Genomic DNA, 15,530 nt, shown 5'->3' with positions numbered 1-15,530 from the left:
AGCCCTTGGGTTAAAATTGGCCCTGCCGGAGGGGCGGGGAAGATCATTGTTTTTCATTATATGTGTGTAGTAAAAACTTAACATGAAACAGCTTCTAATGGGTGTCTTCCAAGTTTGTTAAAATAAAAGCCCTGTGGTTTAAACTGGCCCCGCTCCGGGGGCCTATATACAGGTGAGCGTCCTCAGGGCCCTTGTTGTAAGAGTTATGGCCCTTTAATAATTTTTATTTTTAAAGTTTGTCCGGACTACTTCTCTTATACCGCTAATGCAATTTCAATGAAACTTTACAGGATTGATCTGTAGCTCAAGTCCTTGCGCATATTGCACGGTTTTTTTGGTTGAATGATTTTTGGCAGAGTTATGGCCCTTTGATAAAAAGGTGTTTTTTTCTGTGTGTTGCCAGATACACAAAAGCTTGTCAGGACTACTCATAAACTACTGGTGCAATTTTATCCAAACTTTACAGGAATGATCAGTACCAAGTCTAGTTGTGCACTGTCTGTCTGTCTGTCCCTCTGTCACAAAACTTGTCCCCACTACTCCTCATAAACTACTGGGGCAATTTCATCCTAACTTTACAGGAATTTATGTTGCCACTACTCCGATCACTTCTCCGTCTGTCACAAAACTTGTCCCAACATGAAATTGGCCATCATGAGGGGACACATGTGATCACTGATCGCTCTTGTTTTTATGCCCCCGCCATGTAATGGCCGGGGCATATAGTGTTACCCTGTTCCGTCATTCCGTCCTTCCGTCCTTCCGTCCTTCCATCCTTCCGTCCTTCCGTCCTTCCGTCCTTCCGTCATTCTGTCATTCCGTCATCATCAGTTTCCGTTCATTATCTTAAGAACGGTTGCACACATTCAACTCAAATTTGACATATGAATATGTCATGACAAAATACAGGTCAAGTTCGAATTTGGTCATGGTTCGATGATTTTTGACAGAGTTATGCCCCTTTTACTTTGAAAATAATATGAAATTTCGGTTTCCGTTCATTATCTCCCCAACGGTACAACACATTCAACTCAAACTTGACATATGGATATGCAGTGACAAAATACAGGTCAAGTTCGAATTTGGTCATGGTTCGATGATTTTTGGCAGAGTTATGCCCCTTTTACTTTGAAAATAATATGAAATTTTCAGTTTCCGTTCATTATCTCCCCAACGGTACAACACATTCAACTCAAACTTGACATATGGGTATGTCATTAAAAAATACAGGCCAAGTTCGAATTTGGTCATGGTTCGATGATTTTTGGCAGAGTTATGCCCCTTTTACTTTGAAAATAATGTGAATTTTCAGTTTCCGTTCATTATCTCCCCAACGGTACAACACATTCAATTCAAACTTGACATATGAATATGTCATGACAAAATACAGGTCAAGTTCGAATTTGGTCATGGTTCGATGATTTTTGCAGAGTTATGCCCCTTTTACTTTGAAAATAATGTGAAATTTTCAGTTTCCGTTCATTATCTCCCCAACGGTACAACACATTCAACTCAAACTTGACATATGGATGCGTCAAAAGAATGCGCAGGTCCATGTTCAAATTTGGTCATGGTTCAATGATTTTTGGCAGAGTTATGCCCCTTTCACTTTGAAAGTAATATGAAATTTTCAGTTTCCGTTTATTATCTCCCCAACAGTACAACACATTCAACTCAAATTTGACAAATGGATATGTTTTTGGAATGCCCAGGCCAAGTTGGAATTTGGTCATGGTTCAATGATTTTTGGCAGAGTTATGCCCCTTTCACTTTGAAAATAATATGAAATTTACAGTTTCTGTTCATTATCTACCCAACAGTGTTACATATTCAACTTTAATTTGACATATGGATATGTCAAAGGAATGGGCAGGTCAAGTTGAAATTTGGTCATGGTTTGATGATTTTTTTTTGCAGAGTTATGTCCCTTTCACTTTGAAAATAATATAGATACATCTTAGGAATAAGCAGTTTAAGTATGAATTTGGTTGTGGTTCAATGATTTTAGACAAACTTATCTTTCCTGAATGTTGGAAAAATTTTGTACTTTCAGTTTCAGCACTCATACTTTTAGCCATTATTTTGGCTACAAATATGAAATATGTTATTTTTAAAAGGTTAAGACTGAATAATTTCAGTGTCTTGAACATTGTATGAAAATGGTTTGTGTTAACATTTTAAAGTTTTAAGGGCTTTGAACTTAAAATGAAAAAAATAATTAATGCACCATCTGAAATTTTGGCTGCATGCGGGGGCATCCGTGGCATGATGACACATTTCTAGTTTATATTTTCATTCATAATGAATTATTTCATTTGTGTAGATGTACAAATGTAATTAGAAATTGTCTAAATCTCCCTATTCAAATAATATACTTAGTTTTTTACTTTTACCAATAAAAAGAAATACGACATGTATGTATAATGTATTTAGTTCAAGTATGTAAAGTTATAGCTGTACATTCATGCACAACAACCTTTAATTAAAAAATATAACAACTACTCTTAATTTTATATGATATGAAGAAAAATCAACAATATCCAATCAAATTCTGATTTAGTTTTACATTGTTGAATACATTTTTATTTTAATGCCCCCACAATGTGGGAGCATATAGCGTTGCACTTGTCCGTCCGTCTGTACATCCCGAAATCTTGTGAACGCAACTCCTCTTAAACCGGATGGCAGATTTTGCTTAAACTTTAGGGATGAACAACCTTAATGTGTAGATTGTAGTCAAGGAAGGAATTTTTGCTGCAACCAAATTTAACAGAATTATGGCTCTTTGTTGATTTTTTCACTATATACTATGTAGAAATTTTGTGAACGCAACTCTTCTTAAACCGGATGGCAAATTTTGCTTAAACTTCCAGGGATGAACAACCTTAATGTGTAGATGGCAGTAAAAGAAGGAATTTTTGCTGCGACCAAATTTAACAGAATTATGGCCCTTTGTTGATTTTTTCACTATATACTATGTAGAAATTTTGTGAACGCAACTCCTCTTAAACTGGATGGCAGATTTTGCCTAAACTTCCAGGGATGAACAACCTTTATGTGTAGATGGTAGTAAAGGAAGGAATTTTTGTTGCGACCAAATTTAACAGAATTATGGCTCTTTGTTGATTTTTTCACTATATACTACATGTAGAAATTTTGTGAACGCAAGTCCTCTTAAACCAGATGGCAGATTTTGCTTAAACTTCCAGGGATGAACAACCTTAATGTGTAGATGGTAGTAAAGGAAGGAATTTTTGCTGCGACCAAATTTAACAGAATTATGGCCCTTTGTTGATTTTTAGTTTTCAACTTGTGGCACATGTAGTCAAAAAAATATTTGAACTAGAGTCATAAGATTGACAGAACAGTGGTGTGTGGGGGTATCCGTGTCTTTTGGACACATTTCTAGTTCATTATGTATTGAATGCTTTTAAGTGTCTAAACAATAAAGAAAGACCCATGCAATATGTTATTTTAAACAATTTAACTTTGTTAATTGATAGTTCTGGAACAGCCTTTATACACCTGAACAAATTCAGTCAGATTTTGTCAAAGATACATGGAATGAAGGAATAAGTAAGGGACTAACTGAAAGGCTGCATACAAAGGTAATTTTCATTCACAATTCTGTTACTATTTTTAAAAAAGTAAAAAAAAAACAAGTTGTTGAATTTATTCACCTTATTTTGTCTGAAAACACTATAATGGAAATGAAAAACTGAAAGAACTTGCTTTTTTAAGCTCATCTTCTCTGAAAACATGATGTCTGTCATGCATTTGATTAGCTCCTCTATTTTAATTAGCGTCTGTGTCACACTTTTGTTTAAGTTTTTTGTACAGCCCAATTATTTCCTGTACCCATTTGTCATCTCTGTTTCAGGCAAGAGGACATAAATATGTAATTGATTTTGACAAAATTGTACCATGTTTTTGGCTTAGAATTTCGATTATGTTTTTTGTACCACCCAACTTATTTCCTTTGAGGTATTGCTTTGAACTTGATATACTTGTTAATGACCATCATCCCCACTTCCAAGCAAGTACTCATAATTATCGAGCTCTCTGTCTTATGGACAACTCTTGGTTTTTCCTAAGTATAGTCATGGTTAAGGTTGCTGACTTAAATTTACTTGCCCCTCATCCACATTGGTTCTAATCCTGCCAAGTGGTTTGGATTCTTTGATATGAGGTAGCTATTCAGCTAGCTTATGGAAAGTCAGTGGTTTTACTTGAGTACTAGCTTGTGTCTTAAATAATGCATGGAGGGACATCTTAGGTTTTCCTCCACTACTAAAGCTTGTTAGTCACCATATGACTTTTACAAAGTGTCAATGTTACTTAAACCAAACCTATAAAAGAAAAATTGTTGCTTTTTGGGTTGCAGGGTCAAATGTCAGTCTTTTTGACCTTTTTTGTCAAAAGTGGTTTTTGACCAATAACTTGACAACAATTTGTCCTTGGAGCTCTAACTTCACGGGTGCATTGGTTTTGGGCAGTAGAGGACCCCCTTTAAAATTAAGCTCGAGGGTTTTAAGGTCAAGGTTTTAATATGTCTCAGAAGAATGATTGACATTTCCTAGCAATCGGTATGTGATGAGCAATCTTGGCCATTTTAACCGTCTTATAGTTTTGTTACTACTGTGTATTTCTTACAGTCAATAGATATTTTGTTAAGTTAAAGCTTTAAATTGTCTTAAGCTTTCAGAAAGTTTTACATATGATGTATTTTAAACAAGTACATTTGCATGATATAATTTTTGAACATTTATAAAATAGAAGTTTATACTGTAGTGTACAAATTTACATTTTGTAAGTCTTAGCTTATCATTTGCTGTATGTCTTACTTTAAAGATCTGTGGTGACAACTGGCTGATGTCATCATTTGTTCAGCTGTATTGTAAAACAATAGATTCTTACCATCCTTTAATGCAAGACAGCATGAGTAAAACTGCTTTCAAGGTATGACAAAATGTTATGTAACAGAAGTTTTATTCAATCTTTTTTTTATAAGTGAATTTTTAAAATACAGTATGTCAATATTTGCTTTACCTATAGCTGAATTTTGTGCATTTTAGAAATTAATAAGAAATTGTGTAGAAATAGTTTCGTATCAAGTGATATTATAGTTATATGTAATTTAAAATAGAAAACTGCAATTTTGTATTTGAAAATTCATAGACATGAATCTAATTTTAAAACTGTCTATTGTAATTGTATGTTCATAAAATGTAAAAATCAAAATGCTTAAATTAAGTATACAACTGCATAGAGTCTCATCATACAGCATGGTTGTACAGGATACCCAGGCTCTATAGGGATAAACAAACAAGTTATTTTTGCTGTTTTTGTACACAGAGTTATGATAAAATTTATTATGTCATTTTAAACTAGGCAATTGAAAAAGGATATGCTGTGGACTATGGGAGGTTTAACAAGTATGAGACTGAAAGATTTGGGAATCTGTTGTCAGATTTGTTTCTGAAAGAATGGAAAAAAATGATCAAAACAAAAGATGCAGAGAGGGATATTCTTCATCACTTTCTAAAGTGGCCTCCTTTTATGCAGTTTGTGAAAATATATGGTATATAACTGTACATTCTTAACCTTTTTAAAATATATTTTATCTAATCAGTTTACACATTTTTAATTCACCTAAGGTGAGCTTTTGTGGTCTAAATTTGTCTGGCGTCCGTCAGTGCATTGGTGCGTGCATTGGTTTTTAAATGACTTCTCTTCTGAAACAACTTGGCCAAATTTGATGAAATTTTCCTGGAATATTCCTAGCATAAAACTTTCTAAAATTGTTCAAATGGTCTTGCTCCATTGAATATCTGGGTCAGAAGAGGCAAAAAAAGATTTTAAAAATGAAAATGCAAGGTCTGGTGCTTTGATATTTTGTGTGTAACATAATCTATTGAAAGTTGAAACTCTACAAAAAGTTTTCAAATTTTAGCACTGGGATCAAAATTGGCTTTTTCTATGACATTTAGCATGAAACATTGTCTAGTCAAATTTGCCTGCCCCATGGGTCATGTGTTTTCCTGAAATGCAAAAACTTAAAAAAAAATTTCTTCTCTAAACTTGTAAAGCTAAATCCAAGATATTTGCAATGGAGCATTATCTAGTTGACCACTACCAAAATGGTTTAAATTATGGCCCTCAGGGGTCGAATTTAGCACCACCCCAAGGTGATCTAGCATTTTCTTTATATGTATAATTATTGTAAAAACTTTTATTTCTACATAATGTTTCCTTGAGATGAGATGCAGAACTTACTGCCAGTGTCAATCTTGATGTCAGTCCGATATTAATTTCTTGACTGTCCTGTAATCTTTTTAATTGTGCTTGATGCATTTTTTAGGCTAAGGTATAATATTTATCTTATAGCAGTGATGTGCAAATCTTTAACTTCAGACATCCTACTTAAAAGTCAAGGTTACAGAAATACATGAAGTATTTGAACCAGCAATTTGTGACAAGCTTTTTGAAATGTTTAAGGACTATTCATGAAATTTATGTTAAATGTTTATTTCCTTGAGATAACATGCAGAAGCTACATTTCAGGCACATTAGTCTCACAGTTTAGTATAATACTGGTATATGTTTAGAAAAAAAACATCATGTACTGGCAATTACTATTGGAAGTCTTCTTGAATTGATATATCAGTTTGGTTTCTTCAAATCATTTTTGTTCAGTCATATATTACATCATTCATTTAAAGGCACATTATGCCTCAAAAATCCATATTTCTTTTAATTGTTTAAAAATGTCAAACATGTGTTTGATAATCTTATAATAATGGGTTAAGAACATGTTAGATATTATATAACTGAAGAAAGTAGCGCTGAACAGTAACGTATTATAAAGGAAGCAAAATGTAAACAAAAGTAGTGTTTTGACTTCCATACTAAATGATAATTCACTATTTTTATAACAACTGCCAACAGTGCAAAGAAAGCACATAAAATTGTTCCTTCATACAAATGAGTATGATTTTTGACAGAAATGAAAAGTTTTTAAGAAATAACAATGATAGCATTTTTGAGGCATAATGGGCCTTTAACATGTCTTCTGTTCTAAAATACAGCCAAAGATCGTGAAAAGATGAAATTGTCAGAGGAATGTGTTGAAAGGTTAGTGCAGGCTGTATCAGTTGTCCATAGTTGTATCAGATGGCTGCTGACTGGAGAAATCACCATTGGCAACCTTCTTCTAATCCAGACAAAAGACATTAATTTCCCAGAGCTTGCAGAGTTGGTAAAAGTGGAAGAGGCACATACTAAGGACTTTATAGCTAAAGTAATTCAGATAAGACAAAAGGAGATGGAGGCCTTTCACAAACAGGCAGAATTAATGATAACACTAACTTCTATGTGCCAACACCTTGGAAATGGTAAATTTCAGATAATCATTTCAATTTTGATATTTTCCCAGTTGTGAGAATTTCAAATTACTGTGACTCATAATTATTTGAAACATAATTTATGACAGTCTACAAATATATGTATTCAAAAAACCTTTGTGTCTTTGCTTTATGTTATGTCAGCTCTCTTCATCATGTTAAATTTGTTATAGTAACATGAAGTTTTGCTATAATTAAACTTAATGATTTTTTTATTTATTTAAAACAGCTGATACAAGGGCAGTGGACAATACTTTACAAAAACAAAAGCACATTGAAGTTCATAAAGTGAATGAATTCTGTGTACCTGCTGACATGAGTAAAGAGACAAACATGGAGACATTTCAACCAAAGTTGTGTGCCTTTAAAGTATCACAGACTGTGCTAGAGATTTTACCCAGTCTACAGGTGTGCAGCGAGAGCAGTACCTTTATGAAGTTCTGGACAGCTGAGTGTCAAAGTGACAAAAGTCATTCTCCAAACTTAGATGATGTTGTACCACAAATTTGGACAGCTGCCAAAAAAAGGTTTAAAATTTATTTTGAAAGTCTAAAAAACAGTATTTTTAAGACTTATGAATATAGAAGAAATATGGAATGTCAATATAAAAAGGTTGTTGTTTTTATAGCAAATTATCTCTGTTTTGTGTGTGTTCTGTGTGTGTGCACACATGCGTCTGTTATTAAGATTATATAGTTTACTTAAAAAGTCCTCTTCTTAAAAACCACAAGTCTGATTTCAACCAATCTTGCCAGAAATGTTTCTTGGGCAAAGGACATTCAAAAAAAAAGATTTTGTTTCATGCTGAAATAAAGCCTAGAGTGTAGATTTTTTTCACAAGGCATTGTCTTGATGAAAAGATTGATCTCAATTAGCTGACTTATAAGCGGTTACTTGTTGCGTTGAGCAAAAGTCGCTTAACACATTAAAGATATAGAGAGAAAATGATCGCATAATACAAAAGTCACCAGGTAATACATGTGGTTGCATGGGCCAGTTAGACTGTGGTTAAAAAATTCACCATCCTCTTCAAAACTACAAGGACTAGAGCTTGGATATTTGGCATGTCAAAACATTTTCTAAAGGACCTCTACCAAGATCATGAGTGGGTGGAGGGTATAGTCATGGGTTTCCCTTATTTGTTTAGAGTGAAAACCTATGATTCAGCAAATAAATACATCTGCACATTGTCTTTCATATGACTTACTGAATTATGACCTTGACCTCCAAATTCTCTGGACACTACTGTATTATTGCACATTCAATTCCATAGAAACAAAGAATGAACTACATTTACTTCTGTTCCTACTATTGTGTGTTGTATAAAGTGGTGGCATAGCAATTTTTCACAAATGTTATCTTCTTTCTAGATGGGATACGAAGGCAAAAAACATAAAGACAGGAGAGATAAAATTCCAAGAATTTGAGAAAATTCTTGGAAACATCTATAGAGAAGACTATGATAGAATGGCCATAGAGATGAAAACTCTCAAACTTTCTGACAAAGAAGTGAAGAAACGTATTGATCAGTTGCAGAAATATAGGCAGCTCGAAGCATGCACAAAGGGAGCTAAAACAATACTGAAGTTTGCAAAAGATTATAACTTAAAGGGTGATTTTGAACAGATCAGAATTATTGCTACTGTAAGTGTTATTAACACAGTCAAATTACTTAAGTCTACTCTTGATTTCTTAGTTTAACTGCCTTATACAAATTTGAACCTTCTGCTTTTGTTTTGCTCTGTGAAGGGTGAGCATATAGTTGTTGCTTTATTTGTCTGGCCGTCCAGTTGTCCGTCCGCACCATAGTCCTCTATGAAACAAAAGAAAATGACAATAGAAATGGCCCTTTATCCCTGTTCGGTCGGAATTGTCTGTCCGTCCACTTATCAAGTCCGTGACATAACTCTGTAAGAACAAAAGGTAACTGCATGAAACTTTGTAGGTAGATAGATCTCATTGGGTAGATGTGCAGAGCACAAGAACGGTAACTTTGCCTTGCCTAATTTGGAGTTATTTCCCTTTGTTCATTTTGACACTGAACTTTGTCCAGGACAAAACTCTAAAGTCAGAAGAGATATCAACATGAAACTTTGTAGGTAGATAGATTTCATTGGGTAGAAGTGCAGTGCAAAAGAACCATAACACTGCCTTGCCTAATTTTGGAATTAATTCCCTTTATTCAATTTTACACTGTGAACTTTGTCAGGGACATAACTCTGAAACTATAAGAGATATCAACATGACACCTTGTAGGTAGATAGATCTCATTGTGTAGAAGTGTAATGCAAAAACACCATAACTATATCATTGGGTAGATGTGCAGTGCACAAGAACCGTAACTTTGCCTTGCCTTTATATTTTGGAAATATTGCCCTTTGTTCATTTTTATACTTTGAACTATGTCTGGGACATTACTCTAAAACAGTAAGAGATATCAACATGAAACTCTGTAGGTAGATAGATCCCATTGTGTAGAAGTGCAATGCAAAAACACCATAACTCTGCCATGCCTAACTTTGGAGTTATTACTCTTTGTTCATTTTTACACTTTGAACTTTATTAGGGACATAACTCAGAAACTATAAGAAATATCAACATGAAATTTTGTAGGCAGATAGATCTCATTTGGTAAAAGTGCAATGCAAAAAAGAACCGTAACTATGCCGAGCCTAATTTTTGAGTTATTGCCCTTTGTTCATATTTACATTTTGAATTTTGTCCGGGACATAACTCTGACACTTTAACAGATATAAACAAGAATTTTTGTAGGTAGATACATATCATTGGGTATATGATCAGTGCTAAGAACAGTAACCCTGTCTTGCCTAAGTTTGGAATTATTGCGCTTTGAACTTTGACCTGGACATAACTCTGAAACTACAAGAGTTATTCTTTTCTGTGTCCAAAACCTATTTGGGGAGCATCACCCAGTTCAACCGATATAACAGTGTTAATGTTGCTGTAAAGTTTATAATAAATGTATGTTGAAATGTGTAGTAAAGGAATAAATGTAATAAATTTAATATTTACAGCATGGTGAGAGTGATCTAGAGATGAGATCATTTGATGACAATGTGATGAATGCCTGTGATTTCCTCAAGCACCTTACACCACAGAGGGAGAAATGCCTAAAAATGTTTGTTACATGCAAACCTTTAGTTCAGTGGCTGAAAGAATCAATGAAGAAAGGTAAGATTGAATATTTCACAAACTATTTAGTCAACAAAAACAGTCAGATAAATTTGTCAACATTTTTAATGAACAAAGGTAGTAAATTTTGTATGTTATTCATTATATGTTTTATTGTCTGATATAAACATGCATATGCGTTAATAAAATTTACAAAGAAAGATTTTTGTACGTTTCATGACATTTTTTAATTTTTGTTTTCATGATTATAGCTGGATTAAAAGAGCTGAAGGTATTTGTTGACCTGGCATTTATGTCAGCTGGTGATGAACCAATCAACATTGCTCGCGTTCAGTGTCTCCACTCAGCTGTGACAGGATATGCCCCACTTATATTTGACCTGGATGAGAATTGTGGTTACAAGGATCTCTTGAAACTTTGTGATGTTGTTTGGAAAGAACTTGAAGCAAATTCTAAGCTTCCAGATAAACTGGTAAGTTATTATTTATTTGATTGTTCTAAATTTTGTAATGAACAGTTCGAAAAATGGAAACTAGATAGGTTAATTTAAGAAATTCAGAAGGTTGAGAGTTGGAATTATCCGGTACTGGTATCAGATAGAGAAACATGGTTATAAATCCTTCTACATGTATGCCTAAATCCCAAAGACCCAGGGATTAGATGCAAATACATTAACCACTGGGCCACACATTTCCCCTTGATTGTGGTACTTGTATGAGATTTGCTTTAGAATATTTCATTTGCATATAAATATTGTGTATCATTTCAGATATTACTTGAATAAAATGTAAACTACTTGTCTTTATTCTACAGAAAGACACAAATAGACAGCTACAATGGCTTAAAGAAATCAAGAAAGCTCACGGTTCAGTGGAGGTTACCTCCCTTATGCAGGCTGAAGCTATTAATGCTAATGGAATATTTACAGTTGGTAAAAATGCATGGAAGAAAGATGCTGATGCACAGAAGATGAATGAAACTTTACTGGTACAGTATCATTTTAATATATTATTATACCCCTGAAACATATATAGGAGTCACTCGGTGGTAGGTCAGACTGTCAGTCCAGCCGTCCGTTGCATTTTCCTTGTCCGGAGCATAACTTGAAGATTAATGGTTGGAAATCAATACAACTTCATACAATGGTCAAGCACATTGAGAGTAAGTGCAGTGCACAAGAACCATAACTCCATTTTTGTCAATTACAGAGTTATTGCCCTTTGTTACTTTTCTTTGTCCGGAGCATAACTTGAAAACTACTGGTTGGTATTCAAAACAACTTCATAAAATGGTCAAGCACAATAATGGGAAGCGCAGTGCAGGGTACAAGAACCATAACTCTATCTAAAGTAATTACAGAGTTATTGCCCTTTGTTACTTTCCCATTGCTTTCATTTGTCCGGACCATAACTTGAAGACTAATGGTTGGAATTCAATATAACTTCATACAATGGTAAAGCACATTGAGAGGAAGTGCAGTGCACAAGAACCATAACTCCTGCTTGACTGATTACAGAGTTATTGCCCTATGTTACTTTTCCTTGACCGGAGCATAACTTGAAAACTATAAGTTGGAATTCAAAAAAACTTCATACAATGGTCAAGCACAATAAGAGGAAGTGCAGTACACAAGAACCATAACTCCATCTAAAGTAATTACAGAGTTTTTGCCCATTGTTACTTTTCCTTGTCCAGAGCATAACTGAAAAACTACTTGTTGAAATTCAATACAAAAAAACTACCTGTTGAAATTCAATACATCTTCATACAATCATCAAGCAAATTAAGAGGAAGTGCAGTGCTCAAGAACAATAACAACATTTTGACAAATTACAGAGTTATTGCCCTTTGATACTTTTCCATGTTCAGAGCATAACTTGTAAAGTACTGGTTGGAATTCAAAACAAATTTCATACAATGGTCAAGCTCAATAAGAGGAAGTGCAGTGCACAAGAACCATAACTCTTTCCAGAGTAATTATAGAGTTATTGCCCTTTTTTACTTTTCCATAGCTTTTTTCTTGTCCAGAGCATAACTTGAAAACTACTAGCTGGAATTCAATACAGTTTCATACTATTGTCAAGTATATTGAGAGAAGGCGCAGTGCACAGAAACCATAACTCTTTTTTGACTCATTTTAGAGTTTTTGCCCTTTGTTACTTTTTATTGTCCAATGAAAATTAATGGTTGGAAACTTCATACAATGGTCAAGGGCAGTGAGATGAAGTGCAGTGCACAAGAACCATAACTTTATTTGGACTAATTACAGTTCTTGCCCTTTGTTACTTTGTCCAGTGCATAACATGAAAACTACTAGTTGGAATTCAATACAACTTCATACAATGGTCAAGCGCAATGAGAGGAAGTGCAGTGTACAATAACCATAACTCCATCTTCAGTATTTGTAGAGTTATTGCCCTTTGTTCATTTTCCTTGTCAGGTGCATACCTTAAAAACTAATGTTTAGAATTAAATGAAACTGCAATAAATGGTCAAGCGCAATGAGAGGAAGTGCCGTGCTCAAGAAGCGTAACTCTTTTTGGACTTATTGCAGAGTAAAACTTCATCAATGGTCAAACACATTGAAAGGAAATGTAACATATAAGAACTACAACTATCTTTAATTGCCCACAATTATAACTCTATTTCAGTTCTTTTGCAAGGTATTCTGTTACTAGTAACTTCCTCATTTCCGAAGCATAGTCTTGCGGGGGTATTAATCACATTTAGTTATAGTTCTAGTTTATATATTAATTTCTTTTAACTTGTTCTCTTACTTTCCATTATTTAGTTACTAATATGATTATTTTAATTGTTTATTGGAACAATGCTTATTATTGCATAGGCTGTGATGGACATTATAAAGCTAACAGTTCCGGAGAAAGAAGGCAAGAGTCAGCAAAGAAACTACACATTCTCCCAATGTCAGGATCTACAGAGTAGACTCATGTTGGTGGCTGGAAAGGCAGAGATGGGTACAGATAGTGTGGACAGATTTACCATGGTAACAATATCTTAGCAACATTAGAATAATTGTTTTTAATTGAAATTTAGCTTTTAATTGTTGACATATTTGAATCTTTATGAGAATAACTGTTGCATTATATGAATAGATTTTAAGTATACATCATTCAGAGGCGGCCCATGTTATAATGAACAGATGAAATGTATATTTTCTGATTCAAGCCATCCTGTTAGCTAAATAGGTAGGGCATTGGACTGTGAATCGGGCGTCCTGGGTTTGATTCCCAGATGGCACAGGTCACTATTGTTGTGATTGATCATTTGCACTGTACCTCTGCTCTTGTATGTACAGATGTAATCAGTTCCATGTGAAAGTGAAGGCAACTAGTACTGGTAAACTGCTTGACAGTCTTCCCAGACATGATATGGTGGCTGAAATTCAAAATGTAAAATTTGAGAAAAAAGGCATATTTGCAATTCTTTTCTTCAAATTTTCACTTTCATTAGTATCAAAATGTTAACAGCTGGAAAAATTACTTTAGAATGTTTGGCAAATGTGATACAATGTATAGCACGTTTTACCTATTGTGTAACAAAGATGTAATTAATCATTATATTTAAATAGTGAAACCTCAAAATCTATATGTTACAGGTAGCCCGTGTCCTTTCCTTTTATAAATTAAAACATTGAACATACAATTTGTATCTTTTCACAGATATTTGACAGTATCACCAGACTAAGCAGTGTGTACATGAAACTTTGTTCATCTGGATGCGTGCTGTTTAAAGACTGGACAGCTAGATTCCTGTGTTATCCTAAACCTGATCGTCCTGTTTGTGCCATACTAGAGTTTGGTCAAGGTGATAGTGTACCTCAGCTGAAGGTAAGTCTAAACATAATACTGGATTATTTGAGCCTGTATGATAATTTTATTAAATAAACCTAAAATACTCATAATTTCAGTGCAATGTATAATGCTTATCTTTACGTGTTAAGGTAGACCATGGGTAATGCATGACCTCCACTTTGAAGAGTATTCAGATAGGCTAGAATCACTTGCCAACTACATTGAAATTGAGGGGCGTGGGTTCAAACTCCAGAGGGGGCAACTTTTTCATTCTTTTTTTTTTTCATTTTAACATTATTTATGTATCTCTCTGATCCCTTATGGAAGAAAAGAGGGTTTGATTTAAATTATATAATTTTTGAAGGTATTTATTTGCTAACTAATGCCAAAATTTATAGCAAATATGATACTAGATATTTTCAAAGTTTAATAAAATAAAAACTACATGGTAAAAGTATTTTATATTTCGGATAATGAACCAATATACCTTTAAGAAAATTTAGGCAAACTTTCAAAACAGCCCCTCATTATGGTAAATTTTATGGATATTTTGAATAAGGCATTTTAGATAGGGAAATGGTAAAATTAGTGTTTAAAGTGGGTGGGGTAGGGTAACATTTTTATACTTATTAAAAACATTTTGTGTAGAAACAAACATTTTGCTTGTGTAATTTGTTACCTGAATGTTATTATTTGTTTCTTAAAATTGAGCAATAGAAAAACATTTTTTATAATGATGATATTACAGATTATTTAAAGTTTCCTCATTTCGGAAAATAAGCCCTTCTAATGGCAAAGTTTTAGTTTAGAAATATATTCATAACTCATAAACCACATGGTAAATTTTATTTAAATTTTGCATACATGTGGACTTGAAGACATATAACTGTCCTATGTTGTCAATTTTACAGTTCTTTATGGTGCCCATTACCCATGGTCTACCATAAAAACAGTCAAAAATGTTTTGTTTTGAAGCTAGATTTATGATTTAAATTAACCAACATAACAAAGGTGATATGACAGCTTTAATGCTTTACTAGTGGACGGAAATTGCATGTGCTTCTTTATGAATTATTTCTGACACAAGTGGGCACTTAAATGAATCCAACATACCTTCAAAAACTTAGCTTAAGAGGTTCTATGTATGAAATATTTCTAAGTA

General features: G+C 33.7%; 1 protein-coding gene across 1 annotated transcript in view; it reads left to right on the top strand.

Annotated features, from left to right (window-relative positions):
* The window catches only part of LOC132741326 (E3 ubiquitin-protein ligase rnf213-alpha-like), a 57,170-nt gene that overhangs the window by 30,875 nt on the left and 10,765 nt on the right, over positions 1–15,530 (top strand). The window contains exons 13-23 of the mRNA XM_060729470.1: positions 3,504–3,608; positions 4,852–4,959; positions 5,392–5,581; positions 7,089–7,394; positions 7,633–7,930; positions 8,774–9,047; positions 10,439–10,595; positions 10,808–11,028; positions 11,370–11,543; positions 13,402–13,560; positions 14,237–14,404. Of these exons, the coding sequence (XP_060585453.1) occupies positions 3,504–3,608; positions 4,852–4,959; positions 5,392–5,581; positions 7,089–7,394; positions 7,633–7,930; positions 8,774–9,047; positions 10,439–10,595; positions 10,808–11,028; positions 11,370–11,543; positions 13,402–13,560; positions 14,237–14,404 (2,160 nt within the window). The remainder of the gene's footprint in view (positions 1–3,503; positions 3,609–4,851; positions 4,960–5,391; positions 5,582–7,088; positions 7,395–7,632; positions 7,931–8,773; positions 9,048–10,438; positions 10,596–10,807; positions 11,029–11,369; positions 11,544–13,401; positions 13,561–14,236; positions 14,405–15,530) is intronic.

This window comes from Ruditapes philippinarum, unplaced genomic scaffold (assembly GCF_026571515.1).
Source record: "Ruditapes philippinarum isolate M1 unplaced genomic scaffold, ASM2657151v2 ctg1247_1_1_1_1, whole genome shotgun sequence".
Lineage (NCBI taxonomy): Eukaryota > Metazoa > Mollusca > Bivalvia > Venerida > Veneridae > Ruditapes > Ruditapes philippinarum.
The sequence above is the reverse complement of the archived record's forward strand: the minus strand, read 5'-3'. Positions and strand labels throughout refer to the sequence as shown.